The following is a 27,572-nucleotide window of genomic DNA, read 5'->3' as shown; positions in this document are numbered from 1 at the left end:
TGGTAGAACGTATACTCAGCATGTTGAGGTCCTGGGTTCAATCCCCAGTACCTTCATTAAAAAAAATCAAAAATTAAAAAAAAAATCTTTGAATGTCATCTTAAGAATCTACCTTGAGGTATGTCAAAAAGATACAGAAGATGAGGGAAGCCAGTATAGTCACCTGCTTCAGTATATGCAACCAGAATTTTCAAGTTTCTGTTGAGACATTTTAAACGCCTCACTAGCACTCCTTGGATTTTTTACTTTTATGGAAATCTCCAAAGAGTGTCTGAAAGCCAGATCAGCTTTTGGACACAAACTTTCCTAAAAGTCACCTACCTAAAAATGGAAGCAACAGGCCCTCCGAAGGAAAAAAAAATTATAAAATACCCTCTACCAGAATAGGGTCTCATTTGATTAGAATTGGCAGTGGCAGGAGGTGGGCGTATTTCAGGAGTCCTGTGTAATTTGCCAGTATGGTAAATTATCATTTACCTGGTAAATTATCAGACCCCTAGAGAACTGGGGAAAATGACAAAAAAGTTCATGCATTTGTCACGAAACAAGTATTTACTGATAACCTGCTAAGTACCAGGCTCTGTTGTAGGATTCAAGATAAATGGTGAGTAAGTTTCTGCCTTCTAGGAGCTTGTTAAACTGCTTACATAAAAAGAGGGTGGGTAGTCAATACAACCTGACCTGAATGCTCTCCTCAAACAAGGGCTGGATTAATCACTGGGTCACCCCAAATTGAAAGAATTCAGTAACATGATTTCTTATCAACTTAGATGTCTCAAAATTTCAAGCCCTAAAAGAAATGCCTGTCTCTCTGGGAGGACATGTGTTCTGGGTGGGGCAGATCCAAACTGCACTGAACCGGGTATAATCTCATTTAAGGGAGGCCTTTCATTTAACACCTTACAGTTGGACCTTTTCTCAGTACAGAGAGCTGTCTCACCTGCTGAACAGAGTGGCAAGTGGTCTATCGAGAGTTGTAGGCAACCAAACACTATGCATTAGCCTGTAGCATGGCTATGCCAGGAAGTTAAGGCCTGGTTTAGGGGAAAATGTGGATTAAGGGTCTTCAAAAAACTCATGGTAGAACCCATGAATCTGAATTCGAACAGCAGAGGGCGGTGCAGCCGATTTCACAGAGTTTTACCCACTGGAGCCCCCCAGGAATGCACAACTGGCCCCACTACAAGATTAAGCTTTCTTAGTGAACTCAACGAATGGTGAAATACGCTAAGAGTTCAAGGTTGGACTCAAGGCTGTTTTCCATAACCCCTACTCTGGTCAAGTCCCTTGCGGATACAGTTTGGGGTGGGGATGGGATGGGGGAAGGAGTGAAGTCAATCTATGAAGCTTTCCAGAAGAATGTCTGTCCTTGGTTTTTGGAAAAAGTGTTAAAACTGGAGAAGGATCATTTCCCAGAAAGACGGTCTGGTTCTTCTTGCCACTGACATCGCTGACAAACACGTTACAACATAGTTTGAGGGGGAGGGGAGGAGGAGAGTAACAAAAAGAAACTGACTGTGGGTTAACATGAGCCCCTCGTACTTCGCAATGTCGTTCCAGCAAAACTATACGCCACTCCTTAACTTAGTTTCGCTTTAAGTCTACGCACCCGGGCCGCCCGCTCTGCCCTCCCCCAAGAACGGACTGCAAACTTTCTGCCCCGCACCCGGCCCCCAGGCCGTGGAACTCCTCCCGACACGCGGGGGTCGGCTTCGGAAGAGCCCTGAGGTCGGGCGCGGACAGGGCCGGAGGCGAGGGTCCGCGGCTCGTCCTCCCCCAAGGCCACCCGTACCTGTCCAGCATCTGCTGTAGGGCTTGGTCCGGCATCTTCCGCGGAGCCGGAGCACTCGCCTCCCCGGTGGGCCCGGTCAGGGCCGGGCCCAGGGACAATAGCACTGAGAGACGACGGAGTAGGCCTCAGTCCGGCGGTAGCCGCGAACCCGCCACCCAGCCTCCCGGGGCGGCTCCGAGAGCCAGGCGGCAGCGGTGCGCGGCCCGCGGGCGTCCGGAGGAGGCGGTGGGGAGCGAGGAGGAGGAGCCTGGGGCGGGGAGGCGGCGATCGCGGCCCGGGTTCCTGCCCGTCGGCCCAGGGTTCCGGTCCATGGACCGCGGGCGCCGAGCTGCTGCCGGCGGAGGAGCTACCTCTGTGAGGTAAGAGTCACCGCCTCCGTGCGCGCCGGGGTCACGACGCAAAGCGGCCCAGAGCAGCCTGGGAGATGTAGTCCTCGGACCGTCCCCGCTAGAGGCTGCACAGCCTGCCCCGACCACCGCCGCCGCGCCCGCCGCCGCCCGGCCGGCGCCCTCCCGTTTCCTTCCTCCAGGGGGAAAAATGTCCTGCGGGCCGCTTTCCAGGAAGCAGCAGGATGTGCCGCTCCACTGTCAGTAGCATCAAGGTCAGCCCTCCCTGCCTATTTCTTTTCTCCTCGGCTCTTGCGCTCAGGTGGGACCGAGCCAGGTGAGGGGAGGGGGCCAAAGGGCCATGTCTCGGCAGGGTCCCCAGTCCCGGCCGCGGCGTCGGGCGGGCCGTGGCGGGGGCGGGGGTGGCAGAAGCTCCAGCTGAAGCCTTCGGCGCTGGAGGCAGCCTCTGCCGCGTCTGAGCTCATTTTGGGGAGTTACACAACCCCCGCAAGGGGTCGGATGCTCTAGTGAGTGCGATTATTCCCGAGGGGTCGGGAGGGCAGGCGCTGCCTCCACCAGATGGTTCCCACCCGAGCCTCTCAGTGTGTGTTTGGCCGGGGTGGGAGGGGGAAGCGGGTTGGGGTGGAGAGATTATTCTCTCCCTCTCTAGGAACCTTCTAAAATGTGCCTGGGCTTTCAAGGGCTCGCCGATAGTCTCCAAATGGAACATGTTCGTGAATAAACAGCTCTTGCTTACTCAGCTGTGGGTTGTCAGGGGTGTTTGTTTCTCAGTCTCTGCTGCTGGTCACTGTTAACCATTTCTAGTCGCCTTGACACCTCTAAGCAGGTGGATGTGTTGGGGAGGGTGGGGGTGAGATCAAAAGGGGAAAATCATAAATCTCTCGTTGGGTTATTCTCTGACGCTCTAGGGACAGCTTTGGCGGGAGGAAAGAGCTGTTGGCTAAAGCGAATGCGTCTTTTGGACGACCTGTGGCGTTCTCTAGTGCTGTGATTGGTAGGACGTCTGGTAGTTTTCCCTTGATTATGCCTAATTTTTGCTGCAAGATGTTTGATTTTTGTGTAAATTAAAATGTGTTTTTTAAGCTCTTTTATTAACGTAGAATTTTGCAATCAGCTCTTAATTTTCAGTTTAAAGTTTGCTTCCTGAATATATTTGCACTAGAATGTACATTGCCAGGAAGAAAAACAAAAACAGCATGTGACCAGAAGTTTATTTGGCCTCCAGTTTCTGAAAGATGCTTTTATGAAAGGCTTTGGGAATTTTCATGACTAATTATAATTAATGCTTCACCTTTTTCTCATGAAATGAGAAGCAGGCCCCTGATTGGAGGGTGTTTGATATTTTAAATTCCTATGTACTGCTTGCTACTCCTATTGCATAAGCCTTCCCTTAGTGTATTTATCTGTTAAGCAATTGTCAGCCACAGGAGATGGATATATTTATAAATTCTGCTCAAAAAATAGAATTTGATCCTAGCATATTGACTAGTGCAAGCTCCATTTAGTTCTATGATTTGCACTAAAAGGAGTTCTCACCTCGTCTTAGAATTTCTATGTGAACCCCAAATTGGAAAGTATTATATGCTTCTGTAGATAGCAAAGCTGTGTGCAGATTAGTCTTACTATTTTTTAAAGGATTTATATTAGCATTTTCATGAAAATTCTGTTTCTTGGCTGTGTCAAAAACCCTTTGAAATAGAAAAAAAATTCTGCTTTTCATCTAAAGGGTTATTAGCAGAAAAAAAAAGTGATTAGCATCTGACCTAGTAATTCCACTCCTTGGTATCTACCCAAGAGAAATAAAAACATACATCTGCACAAAGACTTGTATGCCAGCATTCCTAGCAGCATTATTCCTAACAGCCAAAAAGTAGAAACAACCCAAATATCCATCAGCTGATGAAAGGATAAACCAAATGTGGTATATTCATACAGTGGACTATTATTAGGTGATAACAAGGAGTGAGGTTCTGATACCTGTGACAGTATGGATGAATCTTGAAAACATGCTAAGCTGAAGGAGCCTGTCACAACAACCACATGTTGTATGATTCCATTTACATTAAATGTTAAGAATAAATTCATAGAGACAGAAAGTGGATTAGTGGTTGTCTAGAGCTGGAGGGCTTAAGAAGAAATAGAGAAAGATTGTAATGGGTATGAGGTTTCTTTTTTGGGGTGACAAAAAATGTTCCAAAATTAGAGTGATGTTAGTTATATAACTTTGTAAATTATATCTAAATTTTAAAAAATGAGGTAAAATTAGATTCTGGAGATGGTGGCACAGTTCTGTAAAGATACTTAAAAAGCTTAATGTATACTTAATATGAGTTAATTTTATAGTACATAAATTACCATTTCAATAAAGCTATTAAAAATAATTAGCTCCATGTAAAGTGTTCATAAGGACATTTAAAGAGAAACAGGTAAACAGATAACTGATAATTCTTTATTATCAAACTTTGTTTCCTGATTAGTATGGGCAAAAATCGTGACTTATAAATTAATTCATGAAATAAATTAATTGTTTGTATTTGAAATAATTCTACACATACCTTGAATTTCAATATTGTTTGTCAGCTTTGTTTTCTTTGGCTCTTATGTTTTCAAATGAGACTAAGAATAATTAGAATTATAATTTACTTTCTGACTTTGAAGGGGAAAAGTCTCAATTACTTCGATCTTAGTTGAGTCCCTTCCATCAAATAAAAAGTTAAAATGCACTTCTGCATTTTACACAGGTTAAAGATTTATGGTAAATGATATTTAGTCAAGAGAGTAACAGCATGACCACAGCCAAAAAAAAATTTTTCTCAGTGATGTATTTTGAAATAGAAATTAATCTGTTGAAAATAAGGATTCTTCCAACCTCAGAGGACGAGAATCAGAATTGACAATGTAGAGTATCCTAAAGAGTTACGGAATTTGTTAGTAGCTTTGTAATGGATTTAGAAATTCCTGAGTATGGAACTGTTCTAAATATGTTAGGAAATTTAAAATAGTGTATTTCTTTAATATTCTCCCATGACACTTGTTTTGAACTGTCTGTCAAAGGGGGCCCTGGAGGTAGTCCATAGAGATAATATGAAATAGCCAGGTGCCCTCCAAGGAGAATTGTCAATTGCCAAATTTGGTGATAAACTGTAGGCAGAGTCCATACTGCAGGCCACAGAAAGTTCTTCATTAATTTATTCAGCAGACATTTCCAGAGGATTTATGATGTGCCTGGGTACTTGTCTCAAATTAAACAATAACTACCTTTTTCAGAACATACAAGCTGGGGAGGGTATAGCTCAGTGGTAGAGTGCATGCTTAGCAGGCATGAGGTCCTGGGTTCAATCTCCAGTATCTCCTCTAAAAACAAACCAACCAACCTAATTACTTACCCCCCAAAATAAGAGAACATACAAGCTACCTAACAAAGCTTATAGTTAAAAAAAAAAAAACAAGGCACTTCCGTGTGAAATACTACATAATGTTACATGACAGCATATGATGAAGTGCCAAATGAATAACATAGAAATACAAAGTGATGTAGAAGTTTAGATGAGACTGTTATGGGCTGGTGTGATAAAGAGAACTTTGTGAGATCAGGGGAAATTTAGGTTCTCCCTTGCAGCAATAGGAGGAATTACATAGGTAAAGAGGTGGAAAAGGGTCTTGGGTCAGGATAAGAACAAAAAAAAAGGAGAGAGGGGAGTTAACCTCTGTAGTTGGAATGGTCTCTGTTGAGTAAAAGGGAAAAATATGGTTGATTGGTTAAGTAGGGAATAAATGGCCTTGAAGCTATTAATTCTTTCAACAAGTATTTCTTGAACAATGTTTATGTGACAGGCACTAAGCTAGGCACGGGGGATACAATAAGGAGCAAAAAAAGGCACCGTTCCTACCTCTGTGGAGTTTACCGTTTATAGTGGGAAAGAGAGATAATCACATAAATATATTTTTAGGTTGCAAATGTAGTACATAGTATTGTGAGAGATAATAGCTAGGGTTTTTACCTAGACAGGGAGGTCAGAAAAGTTCCTTTTTTACATAGACAGGGAGGTCAGAAAAGTTCCTCTCAGGAAGTGTCCATTATGCTGAGCAGGAGTTAATTGGACAAAAGGAGGAGGGAAGAGCACCCCCAGCCAAAGAACAGCAGCTGCCAGTACCCTGTGAAGGAAAACCCTGGCTGATGGACGACGACAAACCCAGACAAAGAGGGGACTTGGGTCAAGATGGGACCAAAAAGGTCAATCAAGTGACAGACTATGAAGTGCTTTGTAGGCCAATGTAAGGAATTTTGCCGTTATCCGAGAATCCTGTTGGGAGGAGTTTGGGCAAAAGAAATTGATTCCATTCTGTAGAGAATGGACAGTTAACTTGTAGTGATTCCCAAACCTGCTGTGTGTCAGAAAATTTCCCCAGAAATTCTGATCTATGTGCCTTGTAGTTGTGTCCAATTAGCAATTTTTTTAAAAACAAGTTCCCTAAGTGACTATTAGACCAGTGGTATCTCTGCAGAAATACTTGCAGTGGTTGAAAGCTTCAGCTCAAGCCTATGTTTGAGTCTCAGCATTGTCACTTAGAGGCTCAGCAATTTTGGGCAGGTTACTGAGTCTTTTTAAGCTCAAGTTTCCACATCTCCAGGGGGAGAATTACAGAACCTACCTCACTGGGTTACTGGAAGGATTAAGTGAGAAAATTCATTTAAATTGTTCAGGAAAATGCTGGGCACATGGTTAACGGCTCCACTGGTGTTAGCTCTTAATTATTACTAAAAGTTTTGAGTCAGGGTAATTTAGGGGGATAAATCTTGCAGTGGTATGCAGGGTAGGTTGGGGACAAAGAGAAGTTAGCGCTGGGCTACATCTCAGTAACTTAGCCATGCTCTGTTACTATTTCAGAAGTTTGCTTTAACACAGCTGTAAGTTCTTGAATATCCTTAGATAGGCTAAGTAGTTCTCAAGTAGAAGATGTTCTTGGGCCTCTTTTATGAGAAGATGCTTGTCCTCAGAATACGTTTTACTGGCTTAGCTTTATAGGATTACTTTGAATTTACTTTTTAATTCTGGACAGAAGCTTTACTGGCCACTTACAGAGGACAGGGTAAAACCTGTCGATTTATCTTCATTTGCTACTCAGAATAGAATTCTAACAGCTTATATCCACTGTAATGGAATAGATATTTACAAAGGGTAAATAATTTTACAAAAATGTCATCATTCACTAATTTGCCTTCTCTTCCTCCTCATAAATATTGTGGAAGACCCATTACTTTTCATTATCCTTGCTTAAATTTCTCTCTGGGTTTGGTGTCCCTGGGATATGCAATGTGCATCAAGGGTGGGTAAAAAATCACAGGATAATATGCCATGTCTTCCTTCTCATATCTTGTTCCAGAAGTATCCATTTTATGAGAAAATGTGTGTGTATGTATATATATATATAAAATTATTTTCCTTTTTAAATAAACATGGATGTCATAGAGCAGTAGTTGTCAAAAGGTGTTCTAGCAGGCCCCTAGGGCTCTCTGGGAACCTTTCCAGGGGGTATATGAGGTCAAGGCTATTTTTATTATAATACTAAAATATTATGTGCCTTTTTCACTGCATTGGCATTTACACTGATAGCGCAAGCAGTGGTAGATGAAACTGCTTATGTGTTAGCACCATTAAGGGCTCTGACACCCAATATATAGTCTGTACCATCACACACATGGAGTCAAAACAAAAGTTCACTTAGGAATGTCCTTGATTATGCAGTAAAAAAAATTCGTATATTAAATCTTGACCCTTGGATATGCATGTTTTTAATATTCTGTGTGATGAAATGGGAAGCATGTACATCTCTGCTGCATCCAAAGTATGATAGTTGTCTCAGAGGAAAACACTTACATGATTAAGATGCAGGCTGAGCTGGCTGCTCATGGCACACGATTTTACCTGAAAGACTGACATGAAAGTGTTAAACTTTTGTGCTATTAAGGAAGTGAAAAGACATCTCACAGATGGGAGAAAATTTTGGGAAATCATATATCTGAAAAGGGCTTTGTACCTGTAATATATAAAGATTTGTTGCAACTCAGTAATAGAAAGGCAAATAACCCAATTAAAAAATGGACAAAGGATCTGAATAGACATTTCTCCAGAGATATGCAAATGACCGGTAAGCACCTGAAGAGATGCTCACCAACATTAGCCATCAGAGAAATGCAAATCGAAACTATGGTGAAATACCACTTCACTCTCTCTAGGATGGCAATAATGAAAAAAAGGGGAATAATAATAAACACTGGTGAGAATGTGAATAAGTTGGAGTTCTAGTACACTGCTGTTGGGAAGGTAAAATGGTGCAGCTGTTTTAGAAAACAGTCTGGCACTTCCTCAAAATGTTAAACATAAAGTCTCCATGCAACCTAGCAGTTCTACCCCCAGGTATGTACCCAAGAGAAATGAAAACATATGCCTACACAAACATTTATACATGAATATTCATAGCAACATTATTCATAACAGCCTATAGTGGAGCAACCCAAATGTTCATAAGTTGATGGATGAAATTTGATACATCCATACAGTGGAGTATTATTCAACAACGAAAAGGAATGAAGTACTGATAAATGCTGCAGCATGGATGAACCTTGAAAACATTGTACTAAGTGAAATAAGCCAGTCCAAGAGAGAACATATTCTATTTATATGAAGTGTTCAGAATAGGTAAGTCTATAGACAGAAAGTAGATTAGTGGTTGCCCAGGGTTGGGGGAAATGGAGTTTTGAGGAGTGACAACTAAGGTATGCAGGGGTTTCTTTTTGAGATGATAGAAGTATTCTAAAATTGACCGTAGTGATGAATGTGCAACTAGGAATATACTAAAAGTCACTGAAGTGTATGCTTCAAATGGGTGAATTTTTAGTGTTTGACTTATACCTCCATAAAGCTGTTATTTAAAATAACACCAGATAAAACCTTAAAATCCATTATTAGTTGGCTGATTTAATAACTTAGGATATATCAATATAACTGTATTATATAGCTGAGCCATTGAAACAAATGAGATATTTCTGTTTAGGCTATTGTGAAGAGTTGCCCAAGATGTAGTAGCCATCTACAGTTAGGATATTTTTGTTCCACAGGAATCAACTCTAGCTAATTCATTCTCCCTAGGGGACATTTGTTAATGTCTGGAGACTTTTTTGATTGTTACAGTAGGGATGCTGTTTGCATCTGGTGGGTTGAGACCAGGGATGCTGCTAAGCATAATATAATGCACAGACCAGCCCCTCACAACAAAGAATTATGTAGCCCAAGATAGCCAGTAGTGCTGAGGTTGATAAACTAAAGCAAAAGGAAACTTATTGGAAGAATATGGGTGAGCTCACAGGATTGAAAGTAAGGCGGAGTAGCAGCCACAGAGAATCTTGTTGCGGGAACATTCCATGCTATCATATGGGTTCAGCACAGGAACAGATAAACTCCAACTGTTTGTATTCTGCTCACAGTTCGATATCTAGGGAGGGAGCATCTAATCGATCTTCCTTGCCACTTGGTTAAGGGAGGGCAATACACCTTGAATGAAGGCAATTTGTCAAAAGGTAGTACATTAATTAGAGAGCACATACTGACTACAGTTATGATCCAGGTGCTATTTAGGTGCTGGGGATAAAGGAGAGCAAAAGAGACAAAAATAGTCTTGTAGTGTTTTTATTCTTATGATGCAAAATCAGGGCAAACCTTTAGGTAATAACTTAAAAAAGTTGAACAGTTGCCAAACACCAAAACCAATAAATACTACCTATATGTTAAGTGAAGAAAAGCAGGGAGTAGATAGTATCTATAGTATTATCCCATTTTTTTAACTTAGCATGTGTATGTAAGGAGATTTTTTTTTTGAGATCTACCTAAGAATTAAAAAAAATACATACTACTTTGGATGATGAGACTAAATATGGGGAGATATTTTCATTTTATTCCCTTATGATTTTATTTTAGCCATGAGCATGTATTTTAGAGTTAAAAATTTTTAGTTAAATTTAAAAAGAAAAGAAATACTTGGTACAAGTGGAGGATGATTAAAGGCTTTTAAAAAGTCACATTATTGTGTTTTGCTTATTATGGAAAAGCAGGAAGAAAGAAACAAAATCTGACTGGAAAGTGTGGCCTGTAATCATTCAACAAATATTTGCTGAACACTTAGCTGCCTTAGGTCCTTTCTGGACAAGGTGGAATATCAGTAAATAAAATATCAAGTAGCAGCCACATGTGAGGCACTCTATGAAGTGCTGTGTCTGGGAGGGGACTGAAATTTGAAAAAGATATGACAAATGCCTTCAATGGGCACTTGTTGGCATCTACTTACTGAACACCAATATGTGGCATGTGCCGGGCCCTTTGCACACATTATTTCCAATCCTGACAATGACCTTATCAAATAGATGGCTGTGTCTCCCATATCGTAGATGAGAATACTGAACATTGGAAAAATGAAGTCATAGCAAGTAAGTTGCATAGCTGACATTTGAATCCAGGTATATCTGACTTCACTGGATAACAGTGTATGAATATGTGAATAGTTAACTAAGAAGTAAAAAAGAAAGTGATTATTGCAAGAGCATTCACAGGACTACCCATGACTAATTGTTGAAGAATTTTACAGATAAGTACCCTAATTGCTCAGAGATGGGAAATGAAATTGTTGCATATGGGAGTGATCTGGGCAGGCTTCCTAGTGGAGGAGTGGTTTGAATTGGGACTTGAAGAAGTATATGAATGTATAAAGAGTAAGGCTGAGTGTCAGTCTTTACTAAATGCCTAGAGTTGAGTCTAGAAACATCTTACCTAATCACTTTAGCTCCATTTGAGAGGTGAGGAAACAGCCCTCCTCCTCTTACCCTCACCCCCTGCCAGGAATAGGCAGTTAAAAGGCATTAATTTTTGGTGATCTGATAGATGTGAAGTGAGATTTCATTTTTATAGTCAAATATTTATCTCTGTTTTATAGCTTCTGGGTGTCATCTCTTGGGTACAATGAATTAATGTTAGAAGAGAAAGTGTGCATAATAAACTAAAAAATCAGGATATACTCTTATGGGAGAATAGATATTTAGCGTAAGTAGTTTCCTTCTTCTTAGAGAGTTTTAGGCCTTTATGAAGGTATTATGGTTCAAGACCCTGCAGCTGAAATCTCAACTTGGTTAAGTCTGAGGAAGATTTATTTATTTATTCAGCATTGTTTCTTGAACTCCACCTATGTACCAGACACTGTGGATGATATTGGGGATACAAAGATGTGAATAATACATTGTTACACTGTTCTTGTCAACAGGTTGTTTACTATTTAATAGAAGAGACAAGTAGTCATATATTTACAGTATATGGAAATCTGAGCCAATATATATGCACACACTCCCTGAAACCTAGGAATCTTCCTTAAGTCATCTTTCTCTTTCATCCCCCTACCCTTAAGTCAATCACCAAGTGTGATCCATTTATCTCCTAAATATCTCTCAAATCCACGTACTTGTTTCCATTCCCCCTGCTTTCATCCCAGTCCGGTTGACTGTCATCTCTTAACTGGGACCACTTACTAGTCTCATAATTGGTCTCCCCACATTCGCTTTCATCCCCGATCGACTGATTTGACAATTGGCTTCTCCAGTCTACTCTTTTTTCCTTTGATTCCTTAATAGAGTGGCTTGTTAAGAACTGTGGAACTTACCGTGTTACCTGCTTAAAATCCTACTGTGGCCCCTTTAAATCCTGGTGAGAAGGAGCCAGTAGAAAAAATACAGTTAGCAATTTGGAGAGAAGAGGAATAATCCATAAATTACACCTTTTAGAATCTAAGCTTCATGAGGACAGGACAGGACCATACTTGTTTTGTTCACTGTTGTAACCCCAGTGCCTTGCACAGAGCCTGGCCCTTGGAGGGTGTTCAGTAAATATTTAGTGAATTAAAAAGAGAGAGATTTCTAAGGTTATAATGAACCTTGGGATGTTTCGTGGGAATTAGAAGTATGAATACAAACTCATGGTTTTATAGATACAGATATATAGGTAAACCCAAACAGATGTGTGCATACGTATGCTTTTAACTCTGTCTGCTGAGAGGGCCTAAAGCAGTTATACCCCAGAACCCATGAGTATACCTAGTGCTATTTCCAGTAAAGGGAGCCAGGGCTTTTTGGAGGAATTGCTAATTCTAGACTGGTATGAAAAGTACATGGGCCTGGAACATCTGCAGTGCCAGGAAGTAGGAATGTGCTAAAAAAAAAAAAACAAAAAAAATGATGGGACTGTGTCGAAAGGACCTAGAAGTCAACTTGAAGGGATCCTAATGGCTAAGTCAGGGATATTTTGAGTAACATGATAAGTAATAATAATGAATAATAACCCATAGAATAAAATATGAATCCATGAGTCTGTGCTTATAAAAATACATTAGTAAATCAGGAGAGAAGGAAAAACTCTACAGGAGCATTCCAGCTAATTAGAAGGGTTGATGAACACCACAGGACTAATTGATGTAGGCAAGCATCGTTAATGGATGCTAAAATTAGTGGGTGAAAATATGTTGATAAACAGGATATTCATATAGTCAGGAAGTTTCTTCCCAAAGACATTTAAGTAAAAAGGGAAAAAGAGGAGCTTTACATTGGAGAAACCTGGCAGACAGTACCTTAATCACGTGATCAAAGTTATCTTCACCACAGTGGGACAAATCCCCATCATGTTCCTTCTGACATGATGCACTGTCTCGGACACAGCATGACTTCTGTGGTATTATTATTGCCAAAAGTGTGTGACCTGAATTTGATCATAAGGAAGCATCAGAGACACCAAAATTGAGGGACATTCTACCAAATAACTAGCCAATGCTCTTCGCAAGTGTCAAGGTCATGAAAGACAAAGACTGAGGAACTGTCCCATATTAAAGGAGACTAAGAAGACATGGCATCTAAATGCAATGGGTGGAACATTAGTGGGCCATTGGTAAAATAAGCTCTGTAAATTAGAAAATAGTATTGAACCAATATTAATTTTCTGTTTTTGACAATTATACTGCAGTCATTCAAGATGTTAGTGGGTGAAATGCGGGTGAAAAGGATAGAGAAATTATTTTTTGTAACATTTTTGTACTTCTGAAATTACTTCACAATGAAAAGTTTTTTTAAAAAGTAAAATAAAACCCTACTTCTAATGGCTTTTGTATTGCCCTTGCTTACAAACTTACTTTACTCCCTCCCTCAGCTTCCCAACTGAATCCTGAGCTCTAGCATACTAGCTACTGGCTTTCTTCTTTAGTTCCTTGAAAATACCATGTCTCCTCTTCAGAGCCTGAAGGCAGGAAGAAGCATGATATTCTCTTTGAATGGAACCTACTTCCTTTGAACTTTATCCTTTTATTCTTTAAGGCTCATCTGACTTACTCTGGAAATCCACTCGGTGGCCCCCTTAATCCAGGTCCCAACATTATATGGTTTGATAACATCTGGTACTTTTTCATAGAATTTTTATCACAACTACCATGAAATTACTTATCGTGGAATTTACTATTTAAAGTGTCTCTCACTCACTAGAAATAAATAGTCTTAAGGGTTGGAGGGATCGTGTCTTCTTGCTCGATGTTATTGTCTTAGTATCTTGCACAGATTCTCAATGACTATTTGAGTAATTAGTGCAAGTCATGCAATGGAGCATTACCCCCCTCCAAAAAAAAAACAAAACCAACTTGGATGAAACTGGACACAGGAGATGTTTTAAGTTTGAGGAGATGAAGGTGGGGGCCAGAATTGGTGGCAGTGACAGAAAGGGATAGATGGAGGAGTCTTATCACAGAAGGAGCCATAGGACTCGATAAAGGAAGAGAAAGGTAAAAAATGATTCAGGGTTAATCATCAGCTGCAGAAAGGTACACAGCTGAAATGGCACTTGAGTCACTTTTCCAGCAGTATTTTTTAAAAGTATGTTTCTAAACATTTGGACATAAAGTCTGCTTATTTTTAATAAAAATGCTAAATGTCCCTGATAAAATACTATATAATGTGGTAAATACTAATTGGTATGCTAATCAGTATTTCTGGTAGAATAAAAATTACTAGAGTATTTTAATACAAATACTATATACTCATGGTAAAATACTGTGTGCCTCGATAAATATTAAATGATAAAAATAACTATGAGAATCTCTGAGTGTCTCTGTCGTGGATTCTGCGGTGCTCCGGTCCTCTCTTCATGAGTAATGTACTCATTCCTCAGCTGCTGGGAATTTTAGTTCCTGGTGGTGCAAAGTTTTGTCCTTGCAGGGCGTGGCCTATCTTTAGGCTATGCTGCCAGGAACTCACAGCCAGTGACTAGCTGATTTAAGATGCAACGACCCAGCTTCCTTGCCCCACTTAAGGACAAGTCTGAGGGACCACCACCACAGCTATCACAAGTATTGACTGAGTTGCAACCACTTTGAGGGGTCAGTGTCTCCCTCTCACTATTCTGGCCTTCCTCATTTCATTGCTGATGTATATGCCTCAAAAAAATCACTCGCATGAAAAACTTGGTCTCCAAGGAACCAAGGAACCTACCTTACAACACTATCTAATCTGCCTACTCTCTAAAGCTTGCCATCATTGGAACCTCTTTGTGTGTGTGTCTGGATTTTGTTTTTGTTTTCTTCCCCTTATGTACCAAAAAAGTACCCAAATTAAATGTATAGCCTGATGAATTTTCAAAGACTCAGCTTTATTTTTATCACAGAAAGAACAAGAAAATGAGTTTGGGTAGTGTGAGAACCACCTACATTTACAACTTCCTCATGGTGAAAACTTTGAGAGGGAAGGGGGTGTTGCCAAGGAAAGTTGGAAGTTTCTCAGATTTTAAAAGAGCAAACAGTTTTGCTTTTTTGGTTGACTGCAGTGCACTCTGAAATGAGAGGAACATTCTAGGTATACTTCGTAATGCATTTAGGTGAAATGGGGAAAGTAATGACTATCAGGAACCAGAGGAGAAATTGAATCATTTCACGAGAAAGAGAGAGGAAGAGATGATCTCCCTGAAAGTTAAATGATGATCTCCCTGAAAGTTAAGTATCTACAAATCATACATGTCAAAATATTGTTAAAATTTTGAATAACCGAGATTTTTCTATTAATCATGCTCTTTATTACTGTTTTTCTGATTTTTAAAGTAAAATTTCAAGACTCCTTCCATGTTTTTAGTGTATCAATGATACCTATAGCTTTCACTGAGGGTATTTAGTTCACCTTGTGTTCAATTCTTTCTGTCTCTAACACCACCACCCTCATCCTCGTCTGGATGATACAATAAGTAGCTGGCCTCCTAGTCAACTATCTCTGTTTCCACTCTTACCCTCACCCCAGTCTGTTCTTCACACACACAACCACGGTGGCCTTTTTAAAGCATAAATTAGATCACGTCATTGCCCTGCTTAATACCCTCCAGGGGATTCCCATCACACTTAGGAAAAAAATCCAAAATCTTAATTTAGCCTAAAAGGCGTCGTGCCATATGGCTCCTGCCTACCTTTCAGACCGTCTGGTACTGCTTTCTCCTTGTTTACTTGCTCTCTCGCTTGGATGTTCCCCTGAAGCAGGGATCAGAAAACCAAGAGGGGCCAAATTTTGCCAGAGGCCTATTTTAATACTGCTGGTGAAGTAAGGAGGGTTTTTACATTTTTAAAGGATTGTAAAACAACTACTACAATAGGGACAAAAACAAATCTGCAACAAGAGACCTGTGATTTGCAAGCCTAAAATGTTTACTGTGTGGCCCTTTTACAGAAAACTTTTGCCAACTTCTGCTCTAAAGGCTTTTCCCTTCTGCTTTAAGATCTTCGCTTGAACTGTTCTGTTTGCATCCTCGACCGCCAGTCTTCACAACGATGGGTCCTTTTCATTCACTCACTTCATCATGGAGGCCTTTAATGACCAGCTCCCCAGATATACCTTACCCAGAATTACCTTACCAGATTCTTCCAATCACATCACCCTTTTTGTTCTTTATAGCACTTACACGTATCTAATATTTCCTGTTCATTTTTATTTTTTCAATTACCATACCCCCGGCTCCCCCTATGTAGAAAGATCTTTTCTTTCTTGTATACCACTTTTGAGTTTTCTTGATCTTGCATTTAGACGGAAGGGATAGTGAATGTTGGGAGCCTACTATATAGTTGGTGCTCAATAAATGTGTTGAATAAGTGAATTTGCAGATTATTTCTACCTTTGAAGTTTGGAGCTTTTGTTTTTTTTTTTTTTTGTCCTCCCCGGGAGACCCACGGCGCAAACTGCAGCGAACAGCAACTTTAGAAAGGAGAGGCCAAACAGAGAACAAACAGATGAATTTCTCTTTTCCTCCTCCTTGCTTTCCCTGGGAGAGGCCGCTGATGGAAGAGTGGGATGTTTCAAAGGGATGTCTCAAGGACTTCTTATTTAAAAAAAAAAAAAAAAAAAAGAGGAGAGAAACCATTTCTTCCTTTCATCTTTTTCTTTTGAGAGAGGGGCTCTTTTTGAGTGGTGAGGCTGATCGAGGCCTCCTTCTCTAAGAGGCTCCGAGGCTTCCAGCTGAAGAGTTTAGGTGGAGGTCTCTGCTTGGGAGAGGAGCCAGGCCTGGGAGCAGAAGCTGGGAGCAATCTGAATGGGGCTTGTTCTAGGTAGTCAGGTAGCGGGGGTGGGGGCGGAAGATAAAGGCCCAGTAAGCACAGGTCCTGGAGTTTTCTGGAGTTTAGTTATTTCAGATTGTCAGGCCACATGTTTTGACTTTTGGTTTAGAAAAAATATGGTCACTAAAGCACTGGGAGGCAGAAACCTGACTGTAAAGAAAATACAGGCATTGTCCTCCAGATTGTGCCTGGGTGTGGCAGGATGTGAGGTGTAAGAGTTAAGCTTTAGAGCTTGAGTTTTGGAGTCAAAACAGACCTGAGTTTATTCATCTCTAGCTATGTCACTTTGAGTAACTTAGCTAGCATTTGTAAACCCTGATTAATTCCTTACCTGAAAAAATGAGAATGATAGCTTCTCTCTTTTAGGATTATTATGAGGATTAACTGATAAGGCATGTAAAATGTTTATTTAGATGCCTGTATAAATAAGTGATCAGTTAGTATAAACATCCTCATCATCATCATCATCACCAGATGATGAAGAAATTCTGTGAAGCTACAGATTCTGAAACTAATAAACAATGAAATCTGTATCCTCTAGCAGTTTTAAGGATATGTTCCACTGTATTCTGCTTCCATAAATAGGAAACAGGCTATGGAAAGAGGATAAGAAATATCTGGGTAGCAAGATCATTGTTGCTAGAAGTATGGGCTTAACAACTCAATTTGACTCTCAATATTAAGTAGAAAAGAGACGAGGAAATCTGCACATGAGTGTAGACCTTCCAGATAAACCCATCTGCATGTCAGTATTAGCTCTGGATTTCATACGTTGACCTCTACTGTTTTACAGTTTATTAAAAATGCCCTTGTACATGGTAATATAATTCTGATGATTTAGGTAGGGGAGCTGTTGTTATCTCTGTTTTATTTTAGAGGAAACAAAGACTGAGAAATTGAGAATATGGGTTTTAGAGTTGTATTGCTGGGGTTTGAATCCTGGCTCCTCCACTTCCCAATGGTATAACCTTAGGTGAGTTACTTGAACTTCCCAGAGCCTCAGTATCTTCATCTGTGAAATGGAGGTAATGAAGGTACATATCTCTTAGGATTGTGTGAAATCATTCATCATGTAACAAAGTGCATGGTATGACAAATAGTATGTGCTCAGTAAATATTTGTTATTGTTATCGCCCAGGCACAGGCAGCTAATAAGTGGTAATGCTAGAATCTAAATTTAGGTAATTGGATTTCATGCCTCATGTGCTTTCCACACACCACCTCCCGTAATATTAATAATGTTGACTCCCTGCCACCGTGATGATGTATGATCCGTAACATTGGGACAGGTGGTCTAATTTGTTTTTCCAGAAGTGCTAGGAGATCCCTCTTGGAACAGTTGGCACACATATCTGTTTCTCACCTTCCTCAATAAGAGAACAGCTATGGCTTCAGGACAGAGCGACACCAAAGAGCTCTGGACTTTGGTTCTTCTGGTTGGAGCAGACTGCTGAGGATACCAGTGTGCCACATGAGAAGACCAAGATAGCCTACATTAAACTGAACCAATTGGAGACTTGTATCGTTAACTAGTTGTTAACTAGTAAGTTGGAAGACTTGAATTCTAACCCTGAATCTACCGCATATTAACTATATCTTGTAACATCTCCGAGCCTGAGTTTCTACATTTTTATTTTTTGTTTTTATACCTTTATTGAGGTATTATTGACACCCACGTATTTAAAGTAGGGATTCCAACAATCATCGTTGGTGCTGTCTCCTGTTCATATAGTCCCTTTGTGAAAATTTGGACAAGGTGCCCTTTCCTCCAGGCAGATGCAGCCCCGCCATGAAGGTCCGTTAGCTTGGTGAGCAGAGCAAGTACTAGATTTCAGTCGCCACTAGCCTCCGTGGCCAGCCTTCTGGTGCTCTGAAAAAAACAAACACGAGGGCCCTGTCTGTGCTGTCTTTCCACTGCACAGGGCTGTTAACATCAAATGAGATAATAAGATCAAGGAGTTTGGAAAAGTCTAATCCCCTCTGTGACTGAAAGGCACTGATATCACATAAACACTGTTTGGTTTCAAATACCAGGATCCCAGGGTGACCTGGGTACACTGACTATTGCCCTTCCCTTTGGTTCTGATGATCCTGGTGACTCATTAACTTGTACAACACCTATTGTGTACTTGTACAGAGATTGTGGTCAAGAAAGGTTTTCTCCATCATTTTCAGACCTGGACCAACCTTGCTGTCTAGATCCTTGAAGACTAAAATCAGTTCTTTTGATGAGTCATCCTCTCGAAAACAATCATGTTTTTAGAACCTCCTGGACTGGGACTGAGTCTTGCCCGAAGGTGGAATTTGGAATCCTTTGGATAGAGCTTATCTCTGGTTTTCAGGCAAAGGTCATTGTTTAAAAGCTTTTGTGTCAATGAGAGAAAGAAAAGTTGCTGAACTACAGTTTGCCCTCTTTTCACACCTTTGAAGCTCAAGCTGTCTGCTGAGCTGTTTAGATCAAGTAGGACCAGAGGACCTGCTTATGAGTCACTAACAAAAAGACAGTTTAGAGTCAGACAGACCTGAAATTAGGTCCTAGTTCTGACACCTACTAGTTTTGTGACCTTAGGCAGGTCAGTCACCTTTCTGAGTTTCCATTTTGTCATCTGTAATTAGGGATAATAATAGTACTTACCTCATAGATTTATTGTGTGGATTAAATGAACTAATATATAGAAAGCACTTAGCACACAGTATATGCTCCATAAATGTTGGCTCTTATTACCAAGCTCCCTGCAAGATACTCTACCAGATTTTGAAGAAGAACAAAAGTATAAGTTTCAGGGCCTTCCCTTTAGAAGCTTAGAGTTCTAGTTGGGGAGTTAACATAATTATACTAGAAAAGGTAAATAGAAATGCAAAAGCTATGAATGTGTCGTACAGATAGATGCTATTTTTAAGAACTGGACTTTGAACTAAGCCCCCCAAAAAGATGAGATTAGTATAAGTAGAGAGGATGAGAAGAAGGGTATTCCAAATGGAATCCGTAATATCAACAAGGTTCAGAACCATGGGTAGACTAATTTGCCTGGAGAAGTCAGGATAATGCTATCTGGGAGCATAAGTTGGGATTGGAAGGCGAGCGCCCTAAATACTAGGGTGAGTGTTTGCTCTTTTCCTGTAGATAATGATGAGTGACCCGATGGATGAAACTGGCATATAGAAATGTCCAGCAGACAACTGGAAAGCTCTTGGGAAAATGCTCCAAGCTGTAGCTAAAATTTGGGGGATGGAAGTTGAAACAATGGAAGCTGGTGATACTTCTAAGGCTAGCTCCTTGAGAGGTACCTGTTGATTCCAAGTTCATGGGAGCAACTTTTGAACAGCATTTTTTAAAAATTGAAGTATAGTCAGTTTACAATGTGGTGTCAATTTCTAGTGTACAACACAATGCTTCAGTCATACATAAGTATACATATATTCCTTTTTGTATTCTTTTTCACCGTAAGCTACTGCAAGATATTGAATATAGTTCCCTGTACTATACAATATAAACTTGTTTATCTTGAACAGCATTTAAAGTGAAATGGTGAAACTGTCAGGAGATTTGAAGAACAACTTAAAACATTAAGTGGCTAGGGTTTTCCTCTCCGAAGTCTTTGGGAAACACACATGGCCTTCCAGAATAACATTTTAAAATGAAAATTTTAAATATAAAATGGCAGTTGTTATAGGTGGAGAAGAAGTAACCCACGTAAAACTTAACTATATTTTCTGAAATCATTCTGCAGTTCTTGCAGTCTCCAGGAGGTTCTTGTAACTGAGTTATGACAAAGAGTAGGAAAATAAACAAGCTATGGTTGACTGAAGGGAGGTATGCTGTAACAAAAACGTTTTGTAAAGGAGAGGGCATTGTAGTGGGGGAACTCAATTGACCATTGGATAAAATCTAAAAATAGTGTGGGATGCTTTTTTAAGAGTACAAATCTAGTCTCTTTGTAAGTTTACAAATTTTTGATGCATAAAACTTTTTATATAAAAATAACTGGTCTACTGAACATTATTCAGACCCAAGATAAACACAGATACATGAAATATATATGAATATTAAGTTTTTTCTTTTTAAAAACAGAGATATAATTGACATATAGCATTATTGTTAGTTTCAGCTGTACAACGTAATGACTTGATATTTGTATATATTGCAAAATGATCACCACAATAAGTCTAGTTAACATCCATCACCACCCATAGTTGAAAGATTTGTTTTCTTGTGATGAGAACATTAAAGATTTACCTCTCTTAGCAACTTTCAAATATATAATACAGTATTGACTATAATTTCCATGCTGTATAGTACATCTCCATCCATAACTTATTTATTTTATACTGGAAGTTTGTACCCTTTGACCACTTTCATGAATATTAGGTTTTAAAATAAAATTAAGTATACTGAAGTCTAGTAACATAGAAACATACACGAAAGGTGTTCATCTTTTTCTCTCTAAAGGAATAGACAAATGTATGTATTTATATGACATTCTTTGAAATGAAATCTCCAGCTGATAAACATAGACTGTAAGTACCTATCTACTATTTCATTATCACATGAAAGTATGATGAAGAAGAATGACAAAGTATTAAACATATTAGGATGCTAAAAGGGGTTTAATCTCATTTGGCATATCAAAAGAGTAGAGACATTTTTCTTCATTAGGTTATTATCAGAACAACCACTATATTATTCTTGATTGTATGCAGTATTCATACATTGTTTTCATATTAGAAACTCATTTCTCTAGGAAGTATAAACTGCAATCTTTCTTAAAAATTTTGTTAATATGTATCAAAAGACTTAATAGTATGCCTTTCAACCAAGTTGTTTTTCCTTTAGAAATGTGGCTTTAAGGAAACAATCAGTTTGGAAAATAGTGAAAACTTAGAAACAAATTAAATGCCCTGCAACAGGAGCAAGGAGAAAAATTAATTACACCAAATTTTAGTATGGAATATCTTCACTAAATATTAAATATAGTGTCATTAAACATAGTGTTCTGAAATAAATTTAATGGCAAGAGAATTTCTCTTCGTCTAATGTTAATTTAAAGAAGTGCTCTCAGCCTCTATAAATTGAGGTAAAAGATACTTTCTCCTTTTTCTCTATGTTACAGGCCCAGTGTTTGGGTTACAGAGATGAATATAGTCCTGATCCTGGAGTTATTGCAGGAAAGACAGATATGTAAACAGATAATTGCACTAAAGCATGAAGAATTTTGTAATAGAGATGTATGCGTGGTATAGAGGTATATAAAAGAAAAAAATGGGCAATTCTGCTCACATGGTCAGGGAAAGCTGCAAAGAGGTGACATTTGAACTGGATTCTAATGGGTGAGTAGGAGTAGGTTACCAAGAGGTAGAAAGGTATTTCAGGCAGAAGGAATGTGTGCAGAGGCATCTGTGGGAGAAGAGGTGCTGTGGGATCCTCAGAGAGAAAAGTTGTTAGTTAAATAGTGGTTTGGAACGTAACAAAAAGATCTGGTCTGTGGGGGATGGTATAGCTCAGTGGTATGGTGGAGTGTGTGCTTAGCATTCACCAGGTCCTGGGTTCAATCCCCAGTACCTCCATTTAAAAATAAGTAAATAAGCCTAATTATCCACCCCCCACCAAAAAAAAAAAAACCCAAGAAATAAATTTAAAATAAAAATAAAAAAATAGTTGGACAAAAATTTTTTTTTTTAAAAAAGGAAAGAAATGTGCAAAGTAAAATATTATAAAAAAAAAGAAAAAAAGATTTGATCTGGAATCCCAGGTAGTGATGAACCTAGTTTCCCAGTTCCTTGAATGTCACACTTTCCAGGGAGAGTGTAGGATTAGGAGAACCCCAGTGGGAAGCTGTATTTAGTGGCCAAGCGATTGAGAAGAAACATCCGAAGTAAAGAACCAGGAGAGCAGTGTCTTCAAAGAAAATGGAATACTGTTCTGTTCATTTCCTTCTGCTGTGTTACAAATTGCCACAAGTTTAATGGCTTAAAAAAAAAAGTTCATTTAATAACATGATTCTGTAGGTCAGCATGACTGGGTTCTCTGTCTAGGGTGTCATACCCATTTTCAAGTTCATTCTTGTTGGCAGAATTGCAGTTACGAGACCAGGGTTCCTGTTTTCCTTCTATCCTGGAATGTTGGAGAGTCATCTTAGAATTCTGCTTACTACAAGTGTTTTATGAAGGATGAACGGCAAATAAAATAAAATAAAAATTGAAACAGTGTCCATTAGTCATTGGTGACTTTGGTAAGATCAGTAGCAAGAGCACTTTTAGCAGGATGGTAGGGGCAGAAGCCAGATGCAGCAAGTTTGGGGAGTGGAAGTGAGAAAGTGGAGCTAGGATTTAGAGATTTCTTTCAAACAGCCTGTCTGGAATGAGAAGGAGAAAGTTGAGCATAATTAACTAATGAACTGAATCTCAAGGAAACTAGATAGAATGAGCTCTAGACTACAGATGGAGGGATTCATTGTGGACCTGTAGGGAACTCAATTTCTTCTGAGACGGGGAAAGGAAGTATGGGTGGGGATACAGATAAGTTTGTAAGTGGGGGGCTTGGTGGTAGGCAGCTGAGAAATTGAGGAAATAACTGCCTAATAGCTTCAGTTTTCTCTTAGAGGTTAGTGACAGTAAGTTTTGCTTAGTTGCTACTTTGTGTCTAGGAGGTCTCTCATAAAGTTGCTGAATGAATGAATGAATGAATGAACTCAAGGCTAATGGATAGAGAGGCAAGAAATACAAAGAACCCCAGGTACTCTTCAGATTGCCTACCGAACCACAAGTGACTCATGTGGCTCCCCTTTGCTCCCTATCTCTTGTTTTGTTCTCAATTAGTCTGCCCTAGACTTGTTTAACAGGTCCTTACTCAGAGGATGTGGACATCCTGCTTGTAAATTGCCTTAGGCTTTAACAATCTTAAAACTTTCTAGGTTACTTAAGCAATATCTAATTTACCATAGTTGACCAAAATTATTCTTCCCTCCTTAGGCTGTGAGGTCTTTGAAGTCAAGGAATTTGGGCTTTTTTCATCTTTGCACTTAGTGTCTCTAATACAGGTCTGGCACAGAGGAAGCCCCCCGTTTATTTCTCTCGCTTAGATGACCCAGACTTAAGTCTTCGTATTTGGCCAGATTGTGCTATTTTTTTCTCTTTACCCTACAGAAGATAGTTAACCTTTACAAATACATGTGTATGTTTTATAAATTTAAAGAAAGTTTAACAAAAATGTAGAAAAGTGCAAAAATCATTGTGTCTAGTTTTCTGCATTTTTGAAGTCAATATACCTGTGTAACAAGTGTCTAGTTCAAGAAAGAGTGTATCACCAGCATCCCTGCAGCTCCCTTTTATGTCCTCTACCAGTCGTTCTCTGCGAAGGTAACCAATATGCTATCTCCTAGCCCCATTAATTAGTTTTATTAGAACTTTGTATAAATGGAATCATGTAGTCTGTACTCTTCTGTATCAGGCATCTTTCACTCAGCATTGGATTCATGCAGCTCATCTATGTTTTCCTATAAAGTTGGAGTCTATTCATTATCTTTGTCTTATGATATTTCATTATATGACTAGATCACAAATTTACTTTTCCAATCTATTGTAGATGGATATTTGGGTTGCCTCCAGGTTTGGGCTATTAGGAATAATGTTGGTTTGAACATGTCTTTTGGCCAACATATGTTTGCATTTTTATTGGGTATATATCTAGGTGCAGAATTGCTGGGTCATAAGGTGTGTGAATGTTTGCTTTAATATATCCTGCTAAATAATTCTGCAATGTGGTTGTATGCTTCCGTCAGCAGTGTTTGAGAATGAGTTGCCTCACACCCATGCTAATGTTTCATGTTGTCTGCTTTTTCCAATTTTAGCCACTTTGGTTTTTTTTTTTTTTTTGCATTTCTTTGATGATTAGTGAGGTAGAACACTTTTTAATATCCTTTTTGGCCATTTGAATATCTTTTGTTGAAGTCTCTTGCTCGTTTTTCTTTGGATGTCTACCTTTATTAATTTGTAAGGGTCCTTTATGTATTTGGATTACAAGTCCTTTATTGAAAAATGTATATACTGCATATATTTCTCTCATTCTGTGATTTTTCACTCTAATGCTGTCTTTTGGTAAACAGATGTTCTTAATTTAATTAATTTAGTTTACCAAAATTTTCCTTTGTTACTGTTTTTGTGACCTGTTGAAGAAATTGTTGCCTATTCTAACGTCATGAAAATATTAGCCTATGTTCTTTTGAAGGCTTTATTGTTTATGTTTTACATTTAGACCCACAATCCATCTGGAATTGATTTTTGTGTGTGGTGTGGCAAGGATGAAGGTCTCTTTTTTTGCCATATGGCTATACAGTTGACTCCAATATCCTTTACTGAAAAAAACCATCCTTTCATTACTGCAGTTTTACTGTTTTCATAAATCTGGTCATCATACACATGTGGATCTGTTTCTGGAATTTTTTTATTCCATTTGTCTGTTTGCTTATCCTTGAGCCAAATACCATACAGTCTGATTACTATAGCTTTGTAATAGGTCTTGATATCTCATAGTGTGAGTCTCTCCAGGTTTATTTTTTGCTATCAGGATTGCCTTGGCTTTCTTGGCCCTTTGCATACAAATGTTAATTTAATTCAACATACATCTACTGGATACCTATTTATTATGTGCTAGGCACAGTGATGGATGTTGGGAATATAACTGTCAGTAAGATGGGCCTGGTCTTTTCCTTATAGTTGGGAAAGCTATTCATAGAGAATGAGATGAGAAGAGGGCCTAGGACAGAACCCTGAGGAACTCAATGTTTAAAGTCAATTAGCAAAGAAGACTGAGAAAGAGACAGAGCATGTGGGTGTGTGGTGTGTACGTGCGCCTGTGTGGGCTAGTGTGTAGAACCCCAGATATAAGAAAACCAAGAAAGGACAGCATGAAGGAAGCCAAGGGAAGAAAGTATATCCAGAAAGTGTGGTCAGTTATGCCAATATTGCTGCAAGGTCAAGCAAGATAAAGACTAACAAAACATCCACTGGACTTAGCTCTGAGTGGCTATTGTGAACTTTCTGTGGAAGGATTGGGTGTGTATCTTTATTACACTGTAAACTCTTAGATGGAAACAAAGTTCTCTGTTCAATTTATGCTTAATGAATGTTATTTCATGATGATAATCCAATGGTCTACATATTGCTGAGCATCATAAGGGCCAAAATGGTTTTCTACTTTATACCACTTCCCATTATTGCAGCTAATGAAAAAGTAATTGCTCTTGTAAATGGAGAATAATTTAATACTTACTCAAACCTTGGCTGTTTTAGATAATCAAAAACTATACTTCATCCATCCATCAGTCACCGTCATCGTTCAGCCATCAAGCATATATGGAGCAACCACCAACTACCCAGGGCTCATGAGCGTTGTGCTAGAGATGTGAATAGGGAAGGAAAGGACAGAAGGAAGCCTAGAGAGATGTATTTGACCTAGTATATATCTCAATGAGTTAATTTTGAAATTGCAATCTCTATTTTTACAGCTTTCCATGACCATTCAAAAAGGGTGTACAGTTAAAGTTTTGTGACTTAAAGACAAAATTTCAGAAGATGCTTTTGTTCTGGTTAAATGAAAAAACAAGATTTCAGCAGAGAAGGTCTTTGTTCTTGTTGGGGAGCATCCACCTGTAATTTATTGTTTGCCTGGTATTTATTTACACCTTGGTATTTATGTCTGATTCATTTTCTTTTTTAATTTGAGTGCTCATTTTAGGAACAGAAGAGCAGAGACAGTTCATTTTCAAATATAATAAAATTATAATAAGTAATGGCAGTGCTAATTATTTATTGTCATTTATCAAGTCAGAGGCCAAAGTTTATTTTTCTTCATTGTGTGAATTACTAGTAGACCTGTACTTGGGGTCAGGTGGATTGATAAATGCCCAAGTAAACCATTTTCAAGCACACCTGAAAATTTTAATTTCTACTCTACCAATAAAATCTAGACATATTAATTTCAAATAATTTTTAAAATATTTCTTAAAACAAGTCTATGTAAGGATTTTATGAGGGAATTAAAAAAACCTTAATTGAAGTATTTGAAAATGTTAAAGTTTGGAAGGTTAGGGAAGTCTTCAGGAATAAGATTAACCTTGAGTTGATCCTTACAGACTCTGGAATGAACACGGTAAGTATAGCACGTTGGCAGAAGTAAAGCTTTCTTTAGGAAGGGAGAAGAAGGGAAAAAACGGGAAGTATATGCTAAGTTCACAGTGGGAATAAGAAGACCATTTAGTTCTTTTAAAAAGAGCTTTTGGCAGATTGATTCAAAATTATTTTTTTCCTCTTAAATTGTTAGTTTTGTTTTTTCCTTAGAAATAACTGGAAACAAAGACTACTGACTGCTGCAAATTGGTAGTCTCTGGTAATGCTACTTTAGTTCGATTTGGTGAAGAGGGGAAATAGAAAATTATGACAGTTTTAAATGATGCTTAACATCTTTAGTTCAGTCAGCATAGTCATCAACTGACATTTACTCTGAACCCCTTGAGTGGATGGTATTAAACAAGATCCCACAAGAAATAATATCTCCTGCCTATGTGAGCAAAATGGTAGCCGAACTATTGCTCTCAGAAGCTCTAGGTAATATTGGTTGATGTTAAGATGTGAGATTCATGAGGTTACAATAGGAAAAATGAACACTGGAAAAAAATTTTTTTTAATAGAAATTGTATCTACTTTCTGTCTTGAATAAAGAAGTCATTGTCCTATGCAATGAAACACTAAATATGTCAAATTATTTTAAAATATTTTGC

At 38.9% G+C, this 27,572-nt stretch overlaps 2 protein-coding genes across 5 annotated transcripts in view; one reads left to right on the top strand and one right to left on the bottom strand.

Annotated features, from left to right (window-relative positions):
* MARCHF5 (membrane associated ring-CH-type finger 5) overlaps positions 1-2,152 on the bottom strand; it is a 42,434-nt gene extending 40,282 nt beyond the window's left edge. Inside the window, exon 1 of the mRNA XM_006211039.4 lies at positions 1,793-2,152. Within this exon, the coding sequence (XP_006211101.1) occupies positions 1,793-1,827 (35 nt within the window). The 5' untranslated portion in view covers positions 1,828-2,152. The remainder of the gene's footprint in view (positions 1-1,792) is intronic.
* Positions 2,153-2,219: 67 nt separating this feature from the next.
* Positions 2,220-27,572, top strand: part of CPEB3 (cytoplasmic polyadenylation element binding protein 3) — a 159,738-nt gene continuing 134,385 nt past the window's right edge. For 3 of the 4 annotated variants that reach the window (XM_072971605.1, XM_072971603.1, XM_072971601.1), the window contains exon 1: positions 2,223-2,393. The gene's annotated coding sequence lies outside the window, so the exon portion shown is untranslated. Of the gene's footprint in view, positions 2,394-27,572 lie in introns of all 4 variants that reach the window. The other variant, XM_072971604.1, reaches the window with a different exon arrangement.

Source organism: Vicugna pacos, chromosome 11, assembly GCF_048564905.1.
Source record: "Vicugna pacos chromosome 11, VicPac4, whole genome shotgun sequence".
NCBI classification, from domain to species: Eukaryota; Metazoa; Chordata; class Mammalia; order Artiodactyla; family Camelidae; genus Vicugna; species Vicugna pacos.
The sequence above is the reverse complement of the archived record's forward strand: the minus strand, read 5'-3'. Positions and strand labels throughout refer to the sequence as shown.